Raw genomic sequence first — 25,708 nt, 5'->3', positions numbered from 1 at the left:
GACCTACGTCATAGTGTAAAGGCCCAAATATTTCTGCATAAGCACATCACAGAAGGTAAGAAAGGTTCGCTATAATTTAAGCTGAGTGGCGCAGGCTATGGCAGGAAACAGCTAACAAATGTGCGTCAAAAACTAAACATGATTGAGTCATTCCATGTCAAATGACCAGGTCGTTTCCACCCGAGCATCTCCGACTTGAATGAAATTTTATAGAGGTGCAGACATGCCTTTGAAAATAACCTATACAAATTTTAAGAGACGAGGGGTCACTCAGGACCTCGAGCGAGTTCTCCCGGGTTAAGTCATTCAGTCCAGTAGTTTTTAAAGCAGAACGTTTTGGAATTGAAACTTTGATAATAAACACCCTGCATCTATACATATAATAAAATAAGATGTCTGTGTGTGTGTGTGTGTGTGTGTGGCGCGCATCCCGGGAAAACGGTAAGGCCTAGGAGGATGAAATTTGGTATACAGGTGTAGTTTTTGCTGAAGTTGTGCACCTCGGGCTTCGATTTTTGATATTTTAATTAGAAAAAAAGTTATTTAATGTTTTATGTGATTTTTAGCACTTTTTAGTACTTTTAACCTCACAGACCCCGAACCAATCGCGCCAGACAAATATTTTTGGTACTATAGTGTCGGAAATTTAATTTTAAATATGATGAACAAAAAAATTTTGAAGATAGAGCAATTTTTGTATTTTTTATGAATTTTTGAAAAAACCTTTAATTTGCATGTTTTTCTGGGTTTTATTTTTTTCTAATATCATCCTGCGAGAAGTATCAAAGCCTCATTTCTGAAATTTAAGTTGGTAATAGTAAAAACATTTCGCCCTCTTCAGAAGAAAAAAGTTCTTAAAAATACGCAATAGGTTTTTTTTACCATTTTTTTAATGCTGAACACATTATGTCCTTTCACGCATCAGTCGAAAAAAGCGTTCTTCAATCTTTTATGCCTGTGACGTCACTACTTGGGTTTCGATTCGATATTTACGATGGAATCTTAATCGCAAGCAATGTTAATATTTTTTTTTTTTTACTATATAGCTTACTTCTACATTTTCTGACGTGATGACCACGTGTTTTTTCGGCAGCGCTTGCTTTTTTTCTTTCCTTTTTTTTTTTTTGTTTTATTTAGGGATTGCATTTATTTCTTTTTCCATCCCCTCCCCCCAAGCTGAACCTTCCGCTGTATCTATATTACGTTACATTTCATAGTTGTGCGCATTAATTCAATAAAAAGAGCGAGATTTTTTTTATCTTTGTCAAACGCTACTTTTTGCACACTACGGGGAATTTGAGCTTTTTTTTTTTTTTTTTTGCTCTACTTAAATAAAAAAAGCGTTTTTTTTGAGTGTTCTTTGTTTTTATTAGGAAATGGGTGAGGAGGTCAAAATAAATAGAGATGGATAAGAAATTGTAGAGATAGATTGTAAAGGTAGATAGCCGCCAAAGGCGGCAATCTTGGCGTAAAAATGTGAATGGCACAAAAAAAGATAGAGATGGATTGATTAATACTGCTGCCAAATTTATTTAAACAACCGCCGAAGGCGGCAAACTTGAAGTAAAAAGGTAAATGACAAGTTAGCCAAACAGCCGCCGTAGGTGGCTGCTTGCACATTGGATGTCAATGCCCCCCTCCCTCCCCCACATACACCATGACTTTGAAAAAACAATGCTTTCACATAAAAGTGGAAGTGCATTTTGTTATTTTTCGACCAAATTTGCATGAAGAGTACGTCGTTTGTGTCTCCCCTCCCCCTCCTTTAGAAATATTCCAAACGACGAAACTGGAGACAGATCTAGAAAATATTTTATTCAAATTATTAATGATATGGATAGATATAGATTGATTGACACCGCCACGAAATTTATTTAAGCAGCCGCCGAAGGCGGCTCCCCTGGCGTAAAAAGGCGAATGGCGTAAAAAGGCGGACCAGCTGGTCGCCGCAGGCGGCTAGTATTCAATAAAGTAACTACAAAATTAAAGTTTTAAAGTGAATTTTAGTGACATGAGACTATACAAACTGAAGTGGAATAAGTAACACATGATAATATTTCAATTCCCTGAAATGTACTAAAGCTTCAGCTAATTAGTAACAAAACTTTCTATTGTGACTTTAAATTGGTGCAAGGGCTTGCCCTACTTTTTATGGAGCAGATTTTCTTTTAGTAAACTAGTGTTCTGTAAGTGAGTTATAATTTTGTAGAAAAATATACGCATTCGCTAGATTATTTGGAAGATTTTTAATCCAGCTTGAAATTGAATGCTTCTAATGTAGAACAAATTTTGCATACCTGTTATTGTAGGTTTGACCTTCAGCAGTAATTAATATGAAATGAAACAATTAAAAGGTAACGGTACGGTTTAAAAGGTACAAAAGGTACGGTTACCGAAATATTTTTAGTCATTCCGATCACAATCAATGCATCTACCACCAATTTTGTCATCACATTCTCTCCAAGTAAATCGCCCAATCCATTTCCATTGTGAATAGTTTCTTCATTTCTGCCGGTCAGTTTCTTAACAATTGTTTTCCCTTTGTTTTACTTGCACCTTGTCATTGCTCTGGATTCCTAAAGGATTTCTAAATAAGACTTCATGTCTCCAATATAGCTGTGCATTCTTTTGTTTCTTCAGTGGAAACTAATCTACTACTTATCACCATTTGAAAAATTCACTTTTTTAGTAGATGAATTTCGTTTTCTCCGTAAGATCATTTTTTTATTTTACGAAGAAAGTTGTTCTTAGGTATTTGCAATATACGAATTTGCAGTATACCGATTTGCAATATACCATTTGCAATATACTAGCTCGATTTTAAAAACTAATCGTCAAGGAATCATGTCCGTCTAATCAGAAACTAGAGACCTGGCTCTTGGGGGAGGGGGGGACGGCTCGGAGTAGATGTTTGGTTTTAAATATTTGATGGGGTTATGGAGTAGAGTGGGCCTGGTGACAAACTGACAAAATGCCCTCCTAGTGCTCTCACCGCTTATTTTTTGGGAAAAAGCACATTAATGGAATTTCTAACTAAAGTTGAGTCAAATGCGTGTGTTTCGAGGCAAAAACTTTAAGTTTCAAAATAAAAATTAAACTAATATAGCTCAAGGGCCTCAACGAGTTAACGTGCACCAGAAGTTACCTCGTGATGTTTCAAGGGGTGCAGGGGACTTCGGATGTAAATCTACTTTTACAGATACCTTCTAAAAGTAATGCACCCTTCATGTCAACCCGTTCACGTTCCCATTACAAATCGATCCCTACTGAAAGGGATGGAGCTGAGCTTTGCCGGCTCTCTGTCTGGACTAAAAAAACTGAGCAGTCTTCAGGCCCCACCAAAACTTAAAACCACTTTTATGGTAGCCAAAGAAGACTCTTGGTTATCTAGAACAAATTACCTGGTATTGAATTTGTTTTATGATGTTATACATCGAGCAATTTAGTTTTCTTGATAAGCATAAGCCGCAATATTCCTTAATTAATCAAACTTCACTTTTTTTCCAGTGCCACAATATGAACTAATACATGTGAGAACACTAACGAAGCGCAGTGCTCCAACAGACGAAGAAGTGCGGCACGTGCACCTTTCTGCCTTTGGGAGGGATGTCCAGCTTCATCTGCAGCGCAATGACGAGTTTGACGACAGACTAAAGTCTATGAAGATGTATTTGGCTGAAAGCACTAGGAATGGAATCCAGTACAAAGAGATGCCGCAGCAGGAGGTAAGACTTAAAGGCTCATGTTTTGAAGATCACTGAACTCATGTGACAATTTTAGATATGATGGCGCAGAAATTTCGGACTGCGCAAGAGGCAAGATGATAATACTTACGTATATTTTCAGTTGCAACTGACTTGTATTCAGTCCTGAAACATGTCATTATATAGCTATTAGTACGATTCATCTGAATAAAACTTTCAGTGGGATCTGTGGGTGTTGTGTATTCGCTAATAGTAGAATATAATCAAACAGAAAACGAAATAAACTTATCAAAATTACGAAATGGTTTACTTGAAATGGAAAACTTACCTGTGACTAAAATTAACTCCGTTGGTAAAATTTTATTCATCCTTGAAACGTGTCATTCTGTAGCTGTTATTTAATTTCATCTGAATAAATATTTCTATGAGTATCTAAGAGTATAATGTTTTCGCTAACAGTATAAAAGAATCAAACAGATAACAAAATAAACAAAACTGAAATTACAGAATGTCTTACTTAAAATGAAACCTTACCTGAGATTCAAATTAATTGAAGGGCTACGGGGAAGAACGATCAAAGTCCATTTTTCTATTAAAAAAACTCTGGTTAACCTATGGGAACACATAGATTATTACAGACAGTATTCAAGACAAATATTATTCAGGAAAGAATCATCATTGTGAGTGAGTTTTAACAGGAGGAATGAGGCTAATTTGGAAACGATTCGAGATTTCAAGTTCAAAAACGTTATGAGAGAAATTTGAGCATGGTGGACTATGATCATCCTTCTCCGTGGCCTTTCAATCGCACTGGTTAAATTTTATTCAGCCGTAAAACCTATAGCTGTTATATACGATTGATCTGAACAAAATTTTCTGTGGTGTCTATGAGTGTAATGTCTCTCTAACAGATGCAAAAAGAAAAAAGAAAAAAAATTAAATTTATTGAAATGACACAAGGGTTTACTTGAAAAGGAACCCTTTTACCTTTAGTACGAATTGATTACGTTGGTTAAATTTTATGCACTTGTTGTCACCTGGCTTTATGACACCTCCTTTTCCTGTATAATATTCACAACAGATTGGAATGTATGGAATTACATAGAAATTCTCAATTACCATTGATGAGTTCCAAATCGTCTTGCGCGAGCATTGAAATATAACAAGACCGACACTTTCGTTCTCAAATTAGTAGACAAGGAGTAGTACACTGAAAACCAAACTCAACATAATTTTCAATTATGATGACACATAATTTAAAACTTCAAAGACACGGTAAATGCAGAAATGTAACGCTTACTATTTAAGGGCGCTTTAAGACACGGTTTCAACCCTTTAAGACACGGAGCTGTATTGTAATATTTCGTGAAAATCAAAGTTTTTTCAAGTGAGGGTATTTATGCGAATTGTTTCTCTCTCCACCAAACACGTAGTTTGTCCGATTTTACCCTTAATACAATCTTTGGGAGAATGTTTGGTCTTAATAAGTGGATTGTGAAAGATCCGATCACTGAGTTGTGTTAGCATTTTTTTTTTTTTTTTTTTTAGAATTTTAGTTTCGAAAAATTATTGAAGGAAAGTCACTGAGCGGATTTCTTTCCTTAACTACCTGAAAAGCTTACAATAGCGTCAAAGGATTGATATTTCGCAAAATACCTGGCAGAAGGCCCCCAAATCTTTTCGCCTAACATCATCAAAGATCTAAAATAGCCTTTTTTGAAACCTCAATTCCGAAAAAGTTTCTAGGAGAGAGATTAGAACTCCATTTTTTCCCCCTTATTGGCGTCAAAGATGGTCTACAGTTCCGTTTTAGAACTTCAATTTGGAAAAATTGCCGATGCAGGGTCCCTCAAGGGGGGAATGGGGCGATCACCCCGCCCTTGTATCCGTCCTTACTGCACCTTGTCTGTGCATAGATTTGCTATGGTATTGTGCCGTGTCTGAAGGGTACACGTCTGAAGGGGATAATACAAAATGAACTTCAGTCTGCAGACATTCATTCCACATGGCTAAGGGGGCTCGAATGCGAAATGAAGATATGGATGCCTTAGTTGCCATATCTATTAACTGATGATTTTTTAAAAAATCATCATTTCTGCTTTAATAGTGCTTAATCAATGCTTAGCATGTGAATTTATATTAAAATTTTGGTTCAGTATATTTCTGACCATGTGATGGCAGAAAATGTAACTCGAGGTACTATTAACTCCTATGGATAACACCATCTTTTTCATCACTTTTCTCTACTTTTTTGTTTTGTGGAGTTAATCGATTTGGCAAGTGAAGCATCCATATATCATGTTAGACGATGAGCAAGTAACTCTCAGAGATTTTTTACTTCAACAGACATTCTTAATTACATTGTCTTGTAACTTATTCACCATTATTTCATTCTTCCCCGTTGTAGCAAACATGTCAGCAAAATCATTAACCGTCTGCAAAGTCGTCATTTGACTAATGCAAACGACAGTGAAACTCTGCTCAGCGACAGGCAAACTAACCTGGAGTCATCGATCGTTTACGGTTCGCGTAATCGAATCTAGAAAACCTATTGGATGCCAATTCAGCATGACCTCCACTTGCTGTCTGAACTTATCTGTCCTTGTGTTGTGATATTAATCATTATCATTTGGAAGGTTGTGCTTTCTTGCAATTTGCATTGGATAAAATGAGTTGAATGGCACTAGGAGATATAGCTACATCTGGCAATTTTTGGAAAAGCTTATTGTTGTTCCTTTACAGTTTGCTATCACAGTGGTTCCAAAGGAATAGCCACGCACTCAAGAATTTTGAACAAGGTGATTTACGACTGTCTCTCTTTCCCACGCCACAATCCTCTCCTCCCCATTGAGATTTCATTGCTTAGGTAAACCATGATCCTTCCTAAAAAGCTCCAACGGTACCTCGTGTGCAAACTTTACTTCTATGGAAGAAATTTGTGAAACTGTCCTTAAAGTTCTATTAAACTGGTAAACCACAAAGTGATAGATACTCAAAACTCTGGGGCGATATTGATATTGCATACTTCATTTTATTTTTCTAGAACAACAAGAATGATAAACGTGATCACCCGTGCTAAATGCAAAAGTCGTACCTGCAACTGAGTTCAAAATGAGAAATTGCCGTTTAAAGTTGTGTATTTGATACAGATGCAACTTTTTCAGAATTTTTGCCCAAATGTTTCCCCATTCACAAACCACCATAAAACATTCTATTTAGGTAAAATATGTGACAAAGGATCACCTGGTGACCGTAAATCAATTTTGATAAAAAGTGCAGATACATCTTTTGTGCTTAGCATGGCAGAAATAGCTTGTCTTCATAAATATTTTTTTTTCTTATTCCTATCTATTTGACTAAAATACAAGAGTTAAATCCGAACATTTTTTGGTGAATTTCGGATCAACCCAATGGCAAGTTGAAATACGCAATACTATGTCAAATCAAAGTCACTGCAAATTTTCAGTTACTTTTTGAACACGTGCTCTTTTCCCCTTTTTTAGATCACTTTGAAGAACACGTTTTGGAGTCGTTTTCGAAACATTTCTGAGAACACTATTCAGAAAACTTATTCGGTTCAGCACACTTTTTAAACTCTTTTGGGGGTTCCTTTGGGAATATTTTTTGAGAACTGAACACATTTCTCCTCTTTGTAGTACACTTACAGTACACTTTTTTCAGCACTTATAGAACACTCCTTCAGGGGTGCCCATCCCCCCCAAGCTCAATGGCGCAAGTTCCCCCCCCAAAAATTTTCTCGCTTTCGAATCGGGTTAAATATAGCAGTTTTTGGAGTGTTTAATTTCCAGTTAAACCAGGGGGGGAGGGGGGGTAGCGCTAACAAATAGCATTTAAACTGAAATATTGTTGGATTGTTGACCTGCCTTGCCTTCCAAATTTTACAACGTGCACCGTGAGTAAACAAGTTTTGGGTACCCCTGAATTTTGCTACACTTTTTTTTTTTTTCAAACGTATGAACAATTACAGGAAGAGTGGATTCAATTTTCTTGCTTGTGATGGAGTCATTCCTAGATGTATACAATATGAATCTATAAAATATGAATCTTATTTTATCGTCACTTTGATAAGGGGTTCGGGTGTTTCTCCTCTGGAAAAGTTTCAATATAGTAGTTTTAAAGCCACAGTTTTAGACGATCTCTGGTGATGTTTGGGGGATAAAAGGTTTGGTGTGCCCTTCCCGGTAATTTTTCAGTATTGAAACTTTTAAAGCGCAATTGTAGATAGTATAATGTTGTGTGAAAGTGGGCTTTTCCTTTGTTTTCAAAATTGTAGTTCTAAAAACACAGTTTTAGACTATCTGTGGTAATGTTAGGGAAAGAAGAGATCCTAGGGCTTGCCCCAGGAAAATTTTCAAAATTAAAGTCTTAAAAACGCTACCTATGGTTGGGGGAAAAGCAGTTTTCTGAAATTGAAGCTCTAAAATCGCAATTGTAGCCGACCTTTGTGACGTTAAGAAAACGAGTTTTCGGAAGCTCTCCCGGAATTTTCTCGAAATTGAAGCCCTGAAAACCAAATTTAACACAATTTTTTAATAATGTTGACGAGAGTGGGGGGGGGGGGGAGGGAGAGAGGCGCTCCTCTTAAATTTTCGAACTTGTAGCTTTAAGAACGCAGTTTTGATAGATCTGGATAATGTTAGTGGAAGGTGAATTTCGGCACCATTCTCTCGGCAATTTTTTGAAATTGATACTCCAATAACGCAATTCTAGGCTTGTCTTTGATCATGTTTAGGAAAGAGGAGGCAATTCAGGGGCTCCCCCAACCCAAAACTTTCAGTGATGTTGGTTTTTGCTGATGGAGGTAGAACAGTCTACTCTTAAGGTGTTTAAATTATGTTTCGTAACTCATATTTACTTTCTTCTATATCTGATATGTGTAGAAGAATATTTGATTCATTAAAATTCTCGAGTTCTGATTTTCGATGTGTGCTAAATAGCTGAATCAATTTTTAAGGATTTCCGAAACATATCTGTCACGGTGTGTCTGATCCATCTTTTTTGGATATGCAACTTTAATTTTGGAAAACTTCCAGGAGAGCGCCCCACACTGTAGCGCCAGAATAACACCCTCTTTATCATCAAGAGTCATCTAAAACTGCGTTTGTCGAACTGCAATTTTGAAAAATTTATAGGAGGGAGCCCCCCTCCTATAAATTTTTCAAAATTGCAGTTCGACAAACGCAGTTTTAGATGACTCTTGATGATAAAGAGGGTGTTATTCTGGCGCTACAGTGTGGGGCGCTCTCCTGGAAGTTTTCCAAAATTAAAGTTGCATATCCAAAAAAGATGGATCAGACACACCGTGACAGATATGTTTCGGAAATCCTTAAAAATTGATTCAGCTATTTAGCACACATCGAAAATCAGAACTCGAGAATTTTAATGAATCAAATATTCTTCTACACATATCAGATATAGAAGAAAGTAAATATGAGTTACGAAACATAATTTAAACACCTTAAGAGTAGACTGTTCTACCTCCATCAGCAAAAACCAACATCACTGAAAGTTTTAATAAAAATCATCTACTGATAAATTGAAACAATGAGTTTAAAAATGGTAGAGAAGAAGGGAGTAAAGTGAAATGAGAAAAATTCTTCAAGCTTAAGCTCTTTAACGAAGAAAATATATTGTCAAATTGGAGGGATAAAAAATATGTTATTCGCAAACTTCAAAACTAATTCTTAACGATTGTCGAGGTGCAAATGAATTAATGGAAGACTAGAGCATACTGGTCTGAATTGTTACAAACAATTAAACATTTTTAACCTCTCTCTCTCTCATCATTTTTACACACGCATTCATCATGCAGAATTGAGCTACTTCTGGAAAATTTATAAAAAACTGAAAAGAAATCAAATTGTCTGATCCAGCTTTGAAACGGACACTAACTCCATGGCGTCTATGATGTTCCCTTCATTGAAAAAGAGACACGGTCATTAAATTTTGGAAAGAGTACCAGAGCCGTCGCTAGGTCAAAAAAAAAACTGGGAGGGGAGGGAGGTAGGGTTTTGGCGGCCCGTTAATTGTTTCAAACGCATGTTCCAATATGCAGAGAGAGAAGATTTAGCTTCTGGTTTAGCAGGGATAGTTATATTACTAGAATTTAGTACTAGCAATATAAATTTAACCGTAAGGATAATATTCAGTCAGAATTAGGAGGTGTCGGAGGGCTACCTTCTTGCATTATTTCGAAATTGAAGACATAAAAACGCAGTTTTAGACTATATTTTAAGTTTGGGAGGAAGGGGGAGGGAAGGTCCAGGATAGCCTCTCCCGATAATGTTTCCAAATTTAAATTCTCAACACAATCGTACGTTATATTTAATTATGTTCAGAAGAGGGGGTCTGGGGCTCACCCCCGGGAATTTTCGAGATTGTTAGTTGAAAAACAGTTTTAGACGACCTATGGTGATGTTAAGGGAGGAGGAGACTCGGTCATCGTTCTATGATTTTTCAAAATGCAAACTTCAAGCACGCATTCCCAATTGTGAACTATTTGTGATTGTGATATGTAAAGAGGGGTCTGGGGGCTCTCCCCCGGGAAAAATCTGAAAATTTTCGTTTGAAAAATGTGGTTTGAGATGATCTATGGTGATATTAAGGGGAAGAGTAATGCTCCCCCCCCCCCCCGAAATTTTTTGAAATTTTGAAGCCTGAAAAACGCGATTGTAGACTTTTTTTTTTTTTTTTTGTTAAAATTTAGTGCACCGCCAGTTTCTTGAAATTAAAGCTCCGAAAACGTAATTTAAGCCAACCTTCGATGAAAGGGGGAAGGGGGAGTTTTGAAGGGGCTCGAGACCAGAAATGTTTCGTAATTGAAGCACTTAAAGCGAGATTTAAGACATTTTTCGATGATGTTGGCGAGAGATAGAGAGGGGAGGGGGCATTCTCTCGAAAAACTTTCGATCTGTTGAAACCGCAGTTTTAGAAGAGTTGGAGGAGTAGAAGGTTTTGGAGATCTCCCCCGAAAATTTCTCTGAATTGAAGCCTTAACAATGAAATTTTTGAGGATCTTCGATAATATTTGGAGAACGACAGTTTCGGGACACCTCAGGGAGTTTTTTTAAAATTGAAGTCCAAAAGACGAAATTTATTCGACCTTGAATGATGATGAATGATTAATTGAGAGGGCGTTTCTCGGAAGTTACGTTTGGAGCACTCTCACAGCTTTTTGAAATTGCAGTCCTAAATACTTAGGTGTAGGCCATCTTTAATGACTTTAGGGTAAGGGATGGGGTTTGAGAACATTTTCCCGGGATTTTTTCAAAACCTAAGTTTTAAAAACTCACTCTCCAACATATTGTAGTAATATTTTTTTTCTCCAATTTTCCTTTGCCAAAGACGATTATTTGCTTGGATTTTCCATAATAAAGTTTTCAATTTCCCGCACAATATTTTTGTTTTCTTGCAATACAAGCATTTGCGGCCTTAGAAAAAGGACTTAACATTTTGAACGGATGTGGTAATTTTCTGCTCTACACCACTTCATTTTATTTTAAATCTGCCACCTGCATCTCTTGATCAAACTTTGATTTACTTACGATTTTTACATTCAAACATTTAGAACTTGTGGTATGAGTATTCATTATACTGAAATAATTTGAATCTCTCTTTGCATTTAACTGTTATTTTTTTCACTATCTCTCTATTTCAAATTTATTTCGGCGACCAATACATTTTTCTCCACTTAGCAATGATTTTCAGGACAACATTTTTCATCAAAAAAAAAAAAAAAAAGAAAAAAAAAAGGTTATACATATGGGAATGTTTCGGCGACCCCTATCCTATGGGCTGTCCTATTTATTTATGTATTTTTTTTTAAACTGCAGAACCATGGTTTTGTATAACCAGGGCCGCCGAGAGACAAGGCGTGCAACATGTTAATTTGTTCGTCTGTCCTCCCTCCCATCATTCAAATTTTACTCTATACACAATGTTTTTAATTCGAGCCGAGTCCATAGTTTCCGACTTGGCAGACATACGCACTCTGCGGCCTAGTGAAGAGTGTACTGTACTGAATACTTTTTTTTTTTGTGTTAATAAAAATGTTTGAAGTGTACATTTCCGCGGCCCTTACTTAGATACTCTTGATAAAAGAGAATCATTGATGTTCCTAAATTGTATTTTAAGATTACATTTTCAACTCAAATTTGAAAGAAAAAATACTCTTTGTCACTATTATTTCACTTGTTCATTTATAATTACTATTTTTATTTTTTAAAACAACGAAGAGTTTTCCTTTTTCTTCGTTAGTTGCATTGCTAAAATGAAATTGGCGGCCACACTTCTGAAAAATGGGGAGGGGGGGGCTTGCTACGGCAACGGCCCTGAAAAATACCCGGAAAAAGTATTATTAATGCTTTTATTTCTTGTTGAATGAGTTTAAATATTTTTTCTTTCCAAAATTCAAAATTTTCATGTTCTAAATAAAAAAAACCTTATGGAAAAAAATCCCCCCCAAAAATTTTGATGGCGCAACTTGCGCCATAGTCCCCCCCTGTGGGCACCCCTGCACTCCTTTGATTATACCAGTAGTTTTTTTGCTGTTAATTTTACAGAAATCTCGCGGAGAAGCTGTCAACCATCATCAGTCAACGATCAGTCTTCGATCAGAGCAGGCTATCCATTTTGACGGCAATCGTGGCACCAACCAACAGTGACTCATTGCAAAAAAAATTCTATTAATATCATACATAGAGATTTTTTAACGGAGCATATTCAAAACACATTTTTAATGCACAATCTCAGCATAATGACGCAGTCAAGTTAGGTTTGTCCTAAATAGAGCCGCTATATAGATAGGCCGGCGCATCAGCTTAAGTTTAGCCATTTTGAATCGGATTTTTCATTGTTGCGGAGCTAGGATTACCAGAGAAAAGTTTCGCGTTTTGTCAAATTCACCAAAAAAAAAAAAAACATTTTATTTAATAAATAATTCACACGCCGCTAATAATTGTTCTCAGTGAAAACTCAACAAACGCGAAAACTTGCCAGAAAAGACAACCACTCAAACACGCGCTCCGATCCAAAATGGCTGAACTTAAGCTGATGCGTCGGCTCGTATATATAGGGGCCTTAGTCCTAACTATAGGTGGATTATTTCTCATTCCTGAAACATTAACCAAGAAAACTCTTTGATTGGTGTAAAAGATTTTTAGCCTACTGTTATTGAGATTTGCTTTCTTCCACAGGATGATGATCCAGGAACAACATACCATGACCTGGAGCAAATGGCAGCTGTGACGATACGCCATGGAGCTGATGGAAAATTACAAATGGCAAGTTGGCTGTAGATTTTGGTTAAATTGAATATTATTATTATTTGCTACAATATATCCTTCTAGTCAAATACAGGAGACAAGGTGGAGCACAAATGATGGATCTCATTTTAAAAAACTATATTTTCGAAGTTATGTACTGCACGTATTAGGGCCATTCCACGAAAATGTCAACCCTTTGTCCCGCACGTGATAGTTCACATATTTCATTAACAAGAAGTTTTGTCTAGAACTAGACGAGCCTACTTTCCCGTATACCCATACTACTTTCTAGTACCTGATCAATGTTCTCAAAAATAGCTAAAATCGCATATTGTTTCAAACATATTTTTCCAATATTTTAAGCTACTTTCTAGGAATAAAATATTCCTCACTCATCTAAAAAAATTAGATGCGTAAAAAAAGAAAGAAAAAACAAAAAACGAACAAATAAAATAGCAGCACCTTTTAAACAAAGTAGCTAATACACTTTTTTCCATTTAAAAAAAATTCTTCAACAGCTTTCAAAACGAAAAAATAATAATTAAAATTAATAAGCTCATTAAAATAAATACATAAAAAAAATCGTTTTTTTCCCCCTGTTGCCAAAAATAATTTTTTTAATGAATTAATGCACTTACCAAGATAAATAAAAACAATAAAATGTCAACGTAAAGAAATACTTTTCATTGTCAAAAAAAAAAAAGAAAGAAAAATCGTCTGCGCATATTTTTATGTAGAAACATAAATGATTTCGAGTTTATTCACCGAAAACTGAATACCTAAATAAAATCTTTAGCGTTAAAATAAAAACAAATCACATCAACAATAATTATTTCACAGTTAAAACCATAGCATCGGAGTCGGAGTGAATCTCATTTTGGGATAAAGGAGTCGGCGACGAATATCCAAGAATCGGAGTCAGTCATTTGTCCGTGTATAAATTTTTGCCAAAGTTACGAAGTCATAGTCGAAGTCGAGGAGTCGGAGTCCGATTAATTGTCGGGCACAGGAGTCGGATTTGGAGTCAGGTGCCCCTAAATTCTCGGAGTCGGAGTCTGGAGTTTGGCGTCAAGAGCTATTTCCAACAAAATATGTTTGAAGTAAATCCGCCTTCAAGTACGAAATCTACATTGACTTTCAGTTTCCCCGTAGGCGCTAATGTTAAGGGATTTGAACTGTTCAAAATTGAACAGGAAATTGTTCAAATCAAAAATATATTTTATATACAAGTTTTTCATCAAAAGCTTTTTCCTACAAAGTTTGTTTGAAGCAAATTCGCCTCACAGTTCGGAATTGTCTTGAATTTCCCCGTAGGAGCTAATGTTAAGTTTTTTTGAACTGTTCAAAATTGAACAAAAAATAATTCAAATCAAAAAGTCAAACATGGGAATGAGGTGTCTTTGCCGAGATCTTTCGAACAAAAAAAAGTTTGTTCGGATCGGACTATTCATTCAAAAGTTATTAGGGGGGACAGACAGACAGACCGACAGACATTTTCCCCCATCTCAATACCCTACTTTCCAATTTTTAAATTTTCGATATTTATTTAATTATTTTATTTATTTTTGACTTTTTTTTGTTTTTCGGGATATTTTTAAGATGCATTAAGCCTTTTTTCATGCTTTTTTTTTCTTTTTCTGACTTTTTCTGGGAAAGTAGGCTAAAAAGTAATAATTTTTAAAGGTAAAGTTAATAACTAAATTTTTTGAAAAAGAAATCACATAAAAATTAGTACGTTGTTAAGCATAAAAAATTTGCTCATTAATATTTTACAGTATTATTTTTAATGAAATATAAGAGGCGTCATGTGTGGGACAAACAGACCGTTTTCCGTGAAATGACCCATTACAAAAAGTGATAAATGAATGTAAAGAGAAATATACCAACGCTTTTTTTAAGTTGCAAATGATCGATGTGTGACCCTTTTGTTACGCAACAAGCGTCTAATATGTTGCCGAGTTCGTTCCACATTCCATGCGATTTCTTTTTGGGGGCTATGTCAAAGACACTACTTATCCACTCCCGATGCCGGAAACACTACAAAGATTTAAAGAATGCATTTGCTCAGTATTACGAACCATTGGCAGTGTGATGTTCTGAAATGTGTGGAATGAACTGGATTACAGGTTAGATGTTGTTGTGTAACAAATGGCTCCGTCATTGAGCCTTTGTAAGTGAACATTTTGCACAATGTGCTCACACATTTCACATTCGTGTAGTTGAACTTAATTCAGAAAAAATGGTATATTTATCTTTAAATTCATGCATCATTTATTGCAATATGTGCAATAGTTTTATAGATACGTTTTTTTTTTTTAATCAGGTCCATCATTTTTGCTCACCCTGCGCCAGGGGTGCCCACCTGGGTGGGGGTCATGGCGCAGACTGCGCCATTGAAACTTTTAGGGGGTTGTTTTGAGGGGTATTTTTTACTTTGGGGGGGGGCTCATGATTTGGAGGGAGGTCTTTACAACATTTAGGGGGTGGGCACCCCTGCTCTCCACCCCAAATTGAGGTCCTAAAACCGCAGTTATACGCCACCTCTTTTTACGTTAGAGAAAGGAATGAGTTTTTGAAGCCTTTGTACTGGAATTCAGGATACGTTGTGAGGGGAAAGTACTAAAAATCAATCATTCTTCCCCTTAAAAATGTCTGGTCCTCCCTTGGTACACAACTGTGGAAATCAGGCATAAAACCGCTTACTCTGTTCTACAAATTCTACTAAAGGGTGGGAAGTTCAAAAAGAGTTTAAACACAAAAATTTAAAAGTGAACTGAAGTTGGAATTTTTTTAGTCAGTTGAAAACAACATTATAAAAGAGTTTGCAACGACAAAAAAAAAAAAAAAATCGCGTAAAAATCGCTGAGAGAAAATAACAGGTTTGTTGGGAAAAAAAGGTTTTCTCTATTTCAGTTTTGTGAAAAAAGGAAGTATTCTTCAGTAGGCTAATCACAATGCTACTTTCTGTCTCTCATGATTCTATGCAGCAGACCATGCCTACATGTCCGTCATTCAGGAAATCAAGGTGTGTCAATTGATATCTCCCCCCCCCCCCCACCGGTTGGGAAAAAGGAAAATTTTACTAAATTTTCGAAGTGGGCTTGGTTTTGTTGTTTTCTAATAAAATTTTATACAGCATCACCCTTCCCCACCCCCCACCCCTGGAAAAATTCGAAATGATGGGAACGGCATGCATGATGTAATTTTTTCACTTAATTTTTTTTTTTTTTTTCACTTTCAACACTTTTCTCATAGTGTTAGTGTTGTGTTAACAGTTATCTGAAAAAAAGAGCTCTTTTGCTTTCATTCTTCATTTACGTACGTATAGGAAAATAATAATGGTTGGAAATAGTAGTAGTTTTATGGCTTTAAGCCATTACGACCAATCGAATAGAATTTAAATCCAAACGATCGACCAGAAGCAATTCATACCAGCATTTCACATCATAAAACCGATTTATTGCGAATATTTTAGCAACCATTTTAGAAATCTCTTCATTAGTTTAACTAAAAAAAAGTTGGAAAAAATTCCACGTGATGCTCATTCGTGTTGCATATTGGAGAAGTAGTGTTTTGCTGATACCGGAATTTACTAAGCTTGTGACATCTCTGAATACACAGTAGGTTACATTATCTCTTTTGCCTCGTACGGTTGATTTAGAAGAAAAAAATGTATCTGAAGAATAAATAACAGAAAAAAATTCCAATAAGACTAGTGCAAGCTAGTAGGGGTACCCACCCCTTAAGAGCAAGGGCGCACCCACCCCCTAAATATCGCAAAGATCCCCCCCCCCAAAAAAAGCAAAAGTCCCCCCCCCCCCAAAAAAAAGCAAGAGCCTTCCCCCTCAAAAAAGGAAAAATACCCTTCAAGACAACCCCCACTAAAAACTTTAATGGCGCAGTCTGCGCTATGACACCCCCCCCCCCCGCTCTAGGTGGGCATCCCTGCATGCTAGGTTAGTTTTGGAGGTTAATTTAATTTTCAGAGAAGGAGGGAGAAAGAAAAAAGAGACAAGATATTTGTACATATGCACTAGCCTCCGTCGACCTTGAAGAAATATTTAACTTATTCACACAATGCAATTGGTTGCAATATAAATTTTAGTGTTCTTAGTACGAGTACGCAATACAATTAATTTTAACTATCATGCATGAAAAATAAGTTACCACCCTTAAGCTAGGAATAAGGCGTAACAAGAGTAAAATACGGACACCCCGTTATGCCATACACAGACTGAAGTTTCGTCCTTATTTTTGAATAGTCAATACCTGAACTGGAGGCAGATGTTCTCTCATTAAAGCTGAGAATGCCAACAAACTGGCAGCTAAAGTAAATTTAACTATGGCCCCACTAGATGGCGCAGACCCTTTACGGGCCTTAACAGTTTATGACTTTTCTACGTTAAACCGATGCAACTATGATCTGCTCTTGAAATTCTCCAAAAATGCGAGACTTGATATGCCACCCATTTTGACCGCAAGAGGCGCTGAACTTAATCCTGTGTATTCACCAGTCAGTGGCAACGTTAATGGAAAACAGGGATTTTCTGTAGCGCCCTCTTTGTTGTTATGAGTTTCAGCTATTGTTACGGCGTATAAGAATTAAGTGCGGCCATGATTTAACTCACCAGCGAGAGACCGTCGATTGGAAATTGCCTATATTGAAGGCAAAGCTTGGGTATCAAGCAGTAAGTTAACAGCTCTTAAGCTGAGACAGTACTACATGCAATATGTCTAACGGTTAAACTAGGCTTGTGAGAAAATTTGAACGTGACCTCTTCTCTTAAGTAATTTAGCCAAATTACAATTATTTAATATTTAAATCCCATCAAAGGGTAACACTTATATAAACAGAATATAGCTATTAAGCATTAGCGATCGAATCATGCGATCATAATCTTATGTGTCACGAATCTTTTGCAGGAAGGAACGATCGGCAATGACTTGGTGGTGAAACCCGTGCCTACGGCCATCCTGGTGCCCGAAGATGGATTCGTGGATGACGAGATGTTCTTGGATGAAGACGAGAGCTACGAGAGGAGTAGAAATCGATCTTCCATTCCCTACGGGAGGACTGCATCCCGGGGAGACGCCCACGTCGTTTATAGAGGACAGAGGTCAAACGATTCTCAAAGCGATTTCTGTAAGATGGTTTATCATTCGGTGAATGCATGTTGAGTGTGGGATGGTTACTTGATGCAAGCGTTCTGATACGTAAGAGTGATTTATTTTACGAGTGATGATTATTAATCGTTCTGCAACATTTGACAAATTACTGTCTCGGAAAAGTTTTTGAGTCACAACTCAGGTGAAGAGCTAAACTCGCCAATGCTACTTTGCAACATAAACACATATCATTTTAAACCTGGTTGAATATTATTTGTTCGGTGTACCTCCCCTCTCTCCTCCAGGGGCGTGAACAGAAATTTTGGGACCCGTCACAAATGACACTTTACGGGGCCTGTACTACACTGTATACCCGTATATTTCACCCCTCATTTTACAATGGGCCCCCTTCAAAATTGGACCCGGGCCGACAGGTGTTCCTTCTCCCCATCCCGTTCACGCCCCTGCTCTCCTCTTTTCTCCTAACTCTCTCCTTACTTCACGATTTCCTCTAGCAACTTGAATCTATCGTTGCTTCAAAGCAACAGTAGGATTTTCTAAGTGCAATACTCTCCAACCTTTTTCTACCCGAGGGCCGCACCTCATATTACAATCATTTCCGCGAGCCAAAACACAAGTAAAATTTCAGAATAGTTCTTTATATTCTAAATAACATGGGAAAATGTGGAAAGGGAAAAATATATATATAAACCAATAATCGGTGTTATCATTATATTACTTCATGCTTATTTTTTTAATGCATCTGTTTTTCAGAAGCCAATTTCTGGATATTTGTTTCATTTTCACTAAACGTGCTTTTAAATATCTAACATTGAACAAAACAACAAGCTCCCCTCCCCTTGACACATGTCACAATTTTTCATGAGTTCATTGTTGGAAAAAAGTGTAATGTCACACTTCTTGCTACCCCCTCATTCCCTCTTGTAACAAACTTACATTTTCACAACCCCCCCCCCTCCCTCCCTCCCTCATTCAAAGCGTGATATTATTTGTCGACGGCCCTTTAAATAGTATACTTGAAAATAATTGATTAAAACACAAAAGTAAAAACAATAATTTTAATCAGTGCTTGGAACACAGTATGAATGAGATAAAACTGGTCGATTGCCTTCCAGGTAGTTCATCCCTTCGTTTCATAAACATTGAGAAACGGTTGTTAACGTTGGGACAACCATTTTAAAACGTTTATGAAACGTTTAAATGTTATGTGTGCTGCCTGGATTGTATTCCACGAGTGAGTTTATTCTCACACTCTTGACTGCAGTCATCTCTTTCTTATTCCAGTGCCTCTCGATGGGGTCCATGGCCATTTCGGAGCTGAGAGTCGTTCATACAGGGGTCGGCGTCCTCGCCGAGCTGCCACCCCCGCCTCAGTTTGGCCGGAAATTCTGTTGCTCGTCGACTACGGGAGTTTTGTCTTGCATGGGCTTAGCAGCAGGCAAATAAAAAGGTACTTCGTCAGCTTTTGGAACGGGGTGAGTGGAATATCAAAATTTACGTACATTCTGTCGTTTAAAATACGGTAGAGCCCCTTTAATCTGAACATGAACTAATCCGAACGTCGCCAAAATGCAATACATGTACACATACTTGCCTACTCTACTGTTTTAACGAGAGACTCCCGTTTTTTGCATCCACCTCCCGATTTCCCGTTTTTTTTTTTTTTTTTTTTTTTTTTTTTTTTGCGATTTTCTCGCGTTTTTGCAGTTTTTTGAGTCAATCATTAAAAAGTTTCACTTTCCACATTGCATGTCCAACGAAGCACGTGCTTTGCCGAAAATCGCAGCAGATTTCAATCCTTTTGCATCTTTAAAATATTTTAACTATTTTGAAAGTTTGAAGTTATTTTAACAACTATACCTACTTATTTTACATTTTATTTTCATCATATATTAATTTATTTATTTATTTATTTTTCTTTATTTTTTTTTTATTTTTTTTTCGGATTCTAGCAGTTAAATTTTTTTTATCTACTCTTTTGGTAGAGACTGGAGAATGTACGAAACGTTAAGCAAATTCACTCATTGTTTGGTTTCTCCTTTGCAGTACATTTCTCTTGCTGCTACCAATTAGCTTAAATCTGTCAAAAAAAAATCCCCATTTCACTTTAAATTTAGCATTTATGTTATTTAAAAGCATAATTTAATAATTCTGTTGCGAATATAAGTCGCTGGTGAATCATCTATCTACCTCTGGAGGAATCTCCTGTTTTTTTTTCCTCGAAGGTTCGCAATTATGTGTACACAAATATGAGACTTCGCAGCCAAAAAAATTCATTTCGTCTTTGGTTGCAAAGAGAATGAATGACTTTTTGAAATGGTCGTACAACTTTGACTAATTAGTACTTTATGTTCAATTACACAGTACTGTACTGTATTGCATGTTTATTGATATAATTTTTTTCTTCTATCTGTTTATATTCTATGTTTACTACTAATTAATTAAACACTAGTTTACACTGCAAAGCGTTTCTCACTTTTATGCAATACATTAGCGGTACCGCACAGCTTTGCACGTAGTAGAATGTTAAAAGGTCATTTGGTTCGCCTGTATTTATAATAATGGATGATAAATTTCCCGCCAATATGTTATGGTAATTTGCTCGTCCACGTTAGGGTAATTTGTTTGTCCACGTTTTGGTAATTTACTCGTCCATGTTGTGGTAATTCGCTCTGTAAAATGGGTTTAAAATCGGAATAGAAGAAGAACAAAATCAAATTTTTGAAAAATCGCTTCGAGGTGCTCACCCCTATGCTACGAACTAATTCTGTGCCAGATTTCATGAAAATTGGCAGAACGGTCTAGGCGCTATGCGCGTAACAGACATCCAGATTTCCAGACATACAGCCTTTCAGCTTCATTATTAGTAAAGATTAAGATTGTAGCAGTTGATGCACAGAAGAGATAAAAAGCATATGTTCTTTAATCCGAATGATTTGATAATTCGAACTTTCCGGGCTGAATTAGATCGGGTTAAAGAGGTTCTATTGTACTTCGTGCCTGACGGGTACATCACTAACTGCTATTTTTTAACTCATAGCCCAGTCAATAAATGCCAAAAATGACCAAATGTCGGAGCAAATTAGGGACAAGCTGAATTTTTGTCGGGTGTTCACTGTTCATTTTGTCAGGTGGAAGAAACATCGATGTTTCCAAACATCGATGTTTTAAAACATCTGTCTTTTTATCGATGTATGACATACATTTTTGAATATACTACAATATGTTAAGCAATACAAAAGAATACATACCCGACGAATATATTGAAAATACTGAACATCAAATCATGAATATAATTTAATAAAAATAATTTCGCAACATCTTGGTATTATAGTATTACAGTAGGACAAAAATTGATAATGAGACAAGCACCGATTAATACAAACTAGTTATAGTCATAAGAAAATATTTTCAAACTGAATAAACTAAAAGTAAATTTACATCAAAAAAGAATCTAGGAAAAAATGTTTCATAGCACTTACCGTCAGTTGAATGATGAGAAAAAGTTGTGCTAATTATTTTAAAAATACAAAATTAGTTCTCGCAATTATTTTTAAGAGCAAGAATACTGTTAGTTAATAATTAAACACAAATTGTAAGCAATAGGGGGATGACTAGTTGGGGAAAGTCTATAAGTAACCCCGAATAACGAATAGGATTTTTCTTCAGATTAAGAACTGGAGCCTTGAAATAGACTGCAAGTTCAGGCACCAGACTACCAGTGTCAGGTTCTTTCAATAGCTTTGACCTCTTCCTCACTCTCTAGTTAATCTTCTACTATTTTGTAGTGATCTTACCAAAAATCATCCTCTACACAGAAAAATTGATCTTATAAAATGGGTTCAAAGAATGATTTTTTTTTTTTTTTTTTTTTTTGCCATTCCATAAGTAAACTTAATTACCTAGAGTGAAAGTTGGAGCAAATTTTATGATAATTTTCAATTAAAATGCAAAAACATCAACATCGAAACCAAAACATCGATAGTCCAAAAACATCGAAAGTAAAACATCGATATTTTAACAAAAACATCGATGTTTTCAAAACATTGAAATCGATGTCCCACCCCTAATTCTCAAGATTCAAATACTATTGCATTAGTTTCTGATGAACATGATATGCGTTGAGATTTTCAATGCATTACTTGAAAGAAATGTCCAGGATTTTCATCATTTAAATGTGCTTCGGAAATACAATGAAACCTGCGTATGACGATACTGTCTATAACGACAACCTGTCTATAACTTTTTTTTTTTTTTTTTTTGCCCCAGCAAAATGTCTGCATGAATACTGAAACTGTCTATTATGATATATTTTTTAGGTCCCAACAGTATTGTTGTAGACAGGTTTTACTGTAATTCGTTTGGATTAGTTCGATTTAGGTTTTATTGTAAATTTCTATCGTAAAAATATTCCTTCTAAATGTTTTCCAACATCATTTGAAGTTATTTTCCACTCATTCACTGCATTTATTTTTCAGGTAGATCTCAGATACAAGGCACTTTCAAACCCCAAAATCAGGATTAGCTTGGCAGGAATTATTGTTGCGAAGGTTTGTAGAAACTCTGCTTTTAAGAATTAGTACTAAGTTAGTGCAAACTACTGATAACAGATGGCAGCACTACAGAAAATCAAAATATTTTCGGATTTCTTTCCTTTTTCTTTCTTTTTTTTTTTTTTTTTTTATTGCCATAAATACGAAATGGTGATTTCTTAAAAGTTCTCCCAGCACTTTGTCTCAATAGGCTGTTAATTCTTGTGTTACAAGTTTAGGCAGAAAATTAACAGTACTATCAAGCAGTAGATTAGATTCATACTAAATGCGCTACGAATAGCTATTATTGGAGAAAAGAGTCTAAAAGCATTAGCTATTTTGTTCTTCTAAGTGCAATCTACAGCAAAATCAAAATTGCCCCCAAAATTCTTTATATTATTAATTAATGCTGCCATTTTTCACAAAGCTTTCGCCATTATTATATATGATTTTATTCGAAATCAAATTATTATTGATAATTTAGTTTTAACACTACATTACAGATGGCAGCACTTCAGACATTTAACGTACTAAATCCCCCGTTCCCCATCTTTGGGTGGGTCGCGACCAGGGTTGCCAGATTTAAGAACAGTAAATACGGGACAGTCTTCTAGAAGTAAAAAGGGGGGGGGGGGTATTTTTGAGGTTGCAGGCAAAAACTGGGTATTTTTAAGGGGTGATTTCCGACGTTGAATGTGGCTTCATGATGAATCTATAAAATTCAATCGTAACCAAGCATCAAACCTTACAAAATGTCGCCGATCAAAGTATGAAAATCGTTTTCATTGTGATTGACGACGCACACGCATGGATATATTTCCAACATTAGTCAATGAGTGAAGAGGAAGCAATCATTCGGCTCCTGATGGTCTGCCGCCAAAACAAAAACCAAATTAAAACGAAAATAATTTTTGCGTTTGCTGCCACAAGATTTTCTTATTGCTCTTTATTTCACATTTTTTGTTTTACTTTATTTTTTCCCCTTAACATAATAATGTCTCGTTTTGTAAAATATTGTTATTAGCTAGAATACGGGACTTAAACCGTCCCGTATGGAAGTTCCCCGGGACGCGGGACAATTTTTTAAAATACGGGACTGTCCCTTGAAATCCGGGACGTCTGGCAACCCTGGTCGCGACTGCATTTCTGGGGCGCTTCGAAGTTAAATTTTAGAGGGCTTAAGTTCTCAATTCGCCGAATAGAACGCCAAATTTCGCCGAATGATGATATTTTTGTGGAATGGAACTCCAAATTTTGCCGGATAGAGCTCTAAATTTGACTGAGTGATAAATATTCTGTCGAATGGAACTCCAAATTTTGCCGGATAGAGCTCCAAATTTCACTTTACGATAGTAATTCTGCCAAATGGAAATCCATATTTTGCCGGATAGAGCTCCAAAGTTCACTAAATGATATAATTCTGCCGAATGGAAATTCAAATTTTGATGAATAAAACTGCAAATATTGCCGAATGATGATAATTTTGCTGAATAAGGAAATTTTTGGGAGGTCAGAGTGGCCTCCCATCGGAGCGCCCCTGAGTATTTCTTATGTGTTCTCAACGACATTTTTTTAGCTTATAAAGTAAACAGAATCATTCCCACTATAAGACCCAGGGTTCATACTCTATTTGGATAAAAAAATTAAATGACTTTTCCAAGACTTTTTCATGACTTCAATGAAAATTTCCATAACCTCGTTACACGAAGAGAATAGCACTATTTAATCTCAAACTTGGTAATATTTGGAAATGAGCATTAGCAAAATGTCTATATGAATGCCACAGCCTCATTGAAGCACTTACTCGTAATGGAAAAAATATAAGTGCACACTTAAAAAACTATTCTTATTTGTCTTCATCATATAAATTTTCGTAAAGTAAAAATGCAGTGAAACAAATATGATGATGCTTAAATGTTTTTTTTTTTTTTAAACAGGCAGAATGATATGGAACTTGACAAAGGTTGAATGATTCATCACTAAGTTTCAATAAATTTGCTTCAAAAGTTTCCTTTTAGTGTCAACAGTGCCTTTAATCATCCACGTAACTTGACAGTATTTTGGTTCTTTAAAGTAAAGCCACATAGTTTAGTTCTTTATGTTTCTAAACCAGATCTTTTTTGAAAAAAAACATTCAGTAATGAATCAATCTTCTGCTTCAAAAGTAAATTTGTTTTGTTTACAAATTGGCATATTTTCAAATGTATATAAATTAATAGATTCAGAAATTCCAGAACACTTGTAATTCCCGACATTGAACGTAGTAGTGGGTCGCATGAATTAGTTTTGCGTGCCGTATGTTGGGCACTACTGTTTTAGAGCATTAGAATTCCTCTTTTTCTGTATTCTATCGCCTGACTTATAGATCTTTATTTTCTAAAACTTTCAACAAATTAAGATAAACTCTGATAAATTTAATAATAAAGTCCTTACGAGTGATGGAATCGAATCGAACTTGCATGCAATTGAATTGCTTTTTTTGAGTGGGCGTGGCGAAACTAAGAACGTGAAATTTTGCTACTACAGAATATGAAACATAAGAAGTGTTGAAAATAACAAAAAAATCAAAATAAGTGATGTCCAGGCAGTAAAATCACATCGCAAAAAATGGCAAGCGGCTGCGACAGAAGTGAATGCAATGAGATTTAAAAATTCAGATTTGATTTTTGAAACGTTCTGTTTTCCACTTTCAATAGCTTTTATGTGCTATACTGTTAAATCACTCAAGATTTCTAATGCTCCTTTCGCTGCTGTTCCTTTCTCTTTGTCCAGGATATTTTTCCATGACTTGAAAAAAAATTCCATGACTTTCAATGAAAATTTCAATTTTCCATGACTTTTCCAGGTCTGAAATTCTGTTAATTTTTTTTCCATGACTTTCCAGGATTTCCATGACCCGTACGAACCCTGAAGACCATTCCATTCAAAAAAATTGTAGCATCCTTTGAATTTTCCTTTCTGACGATGTTGATCGCGGTTAATTTTATAAATAAAATTATGTTGTTTAAATTTTTGTTAAAATTCCTGTTTTCATAGTAGTTAATTGTATTATGGGGTCATG

General features: G+C 35.9%; 1 protein-coding gene across 1 annotated transcript in view; it reads left to right on the top strand.

The window, feature by feature from the left end:
• The window catches only part of LOC129230542 (A disintegrin and metalloproteinase with thrombospondin motifs like), a 60,896-nt gene that overhangs the window by 16,808 nt on the left and 18,380 nt on the right, over nt 1-25,708 (top strand). Inside the window, exons 3-7 of the mRNA XM_054864946.1 lie at nt 3,508-3,725; nt 12,920-13,006; nt 17,912-18,131; nt 19,400-19,590; nt 22,594-22,665. Of these exons, the coding sequence (XP_054720921.1) occupies nt 3,508-3,725; nt 12,920-13,006; nt 17,912-18,131; nt 19,400-19,590; nt 22,594-22,665 (788 nt within the window). The remainder of the gene's footprint in view (nt 1-3,507; nt 3,726-12,919; nt 13,007-17,911; nt 18,132-19,399; nt 19,591-22,593; nt 22,666-25,708) is intronic.

Source organism: Uloborus diversus, chromosome 9 (genome assembly GCF_026930045.1).
Source record: "Uloborus diversus isolate 005 chromosome 9, Udiv.v.3.1, whole genome shotgun sequence".
In the NCBI taxonomy this organism is placed as follows: Eukaryota; Metazoa; Arthropoda; class Arachnida; order Araneae; family Uloboridae; genus Uloborus; species Uloborus diversus.
The sequence above is the reverse complement of the archived record's forward strand: the minus strand, read 5'-3'. Positions and strand labels throughout refer to the sequence as shown.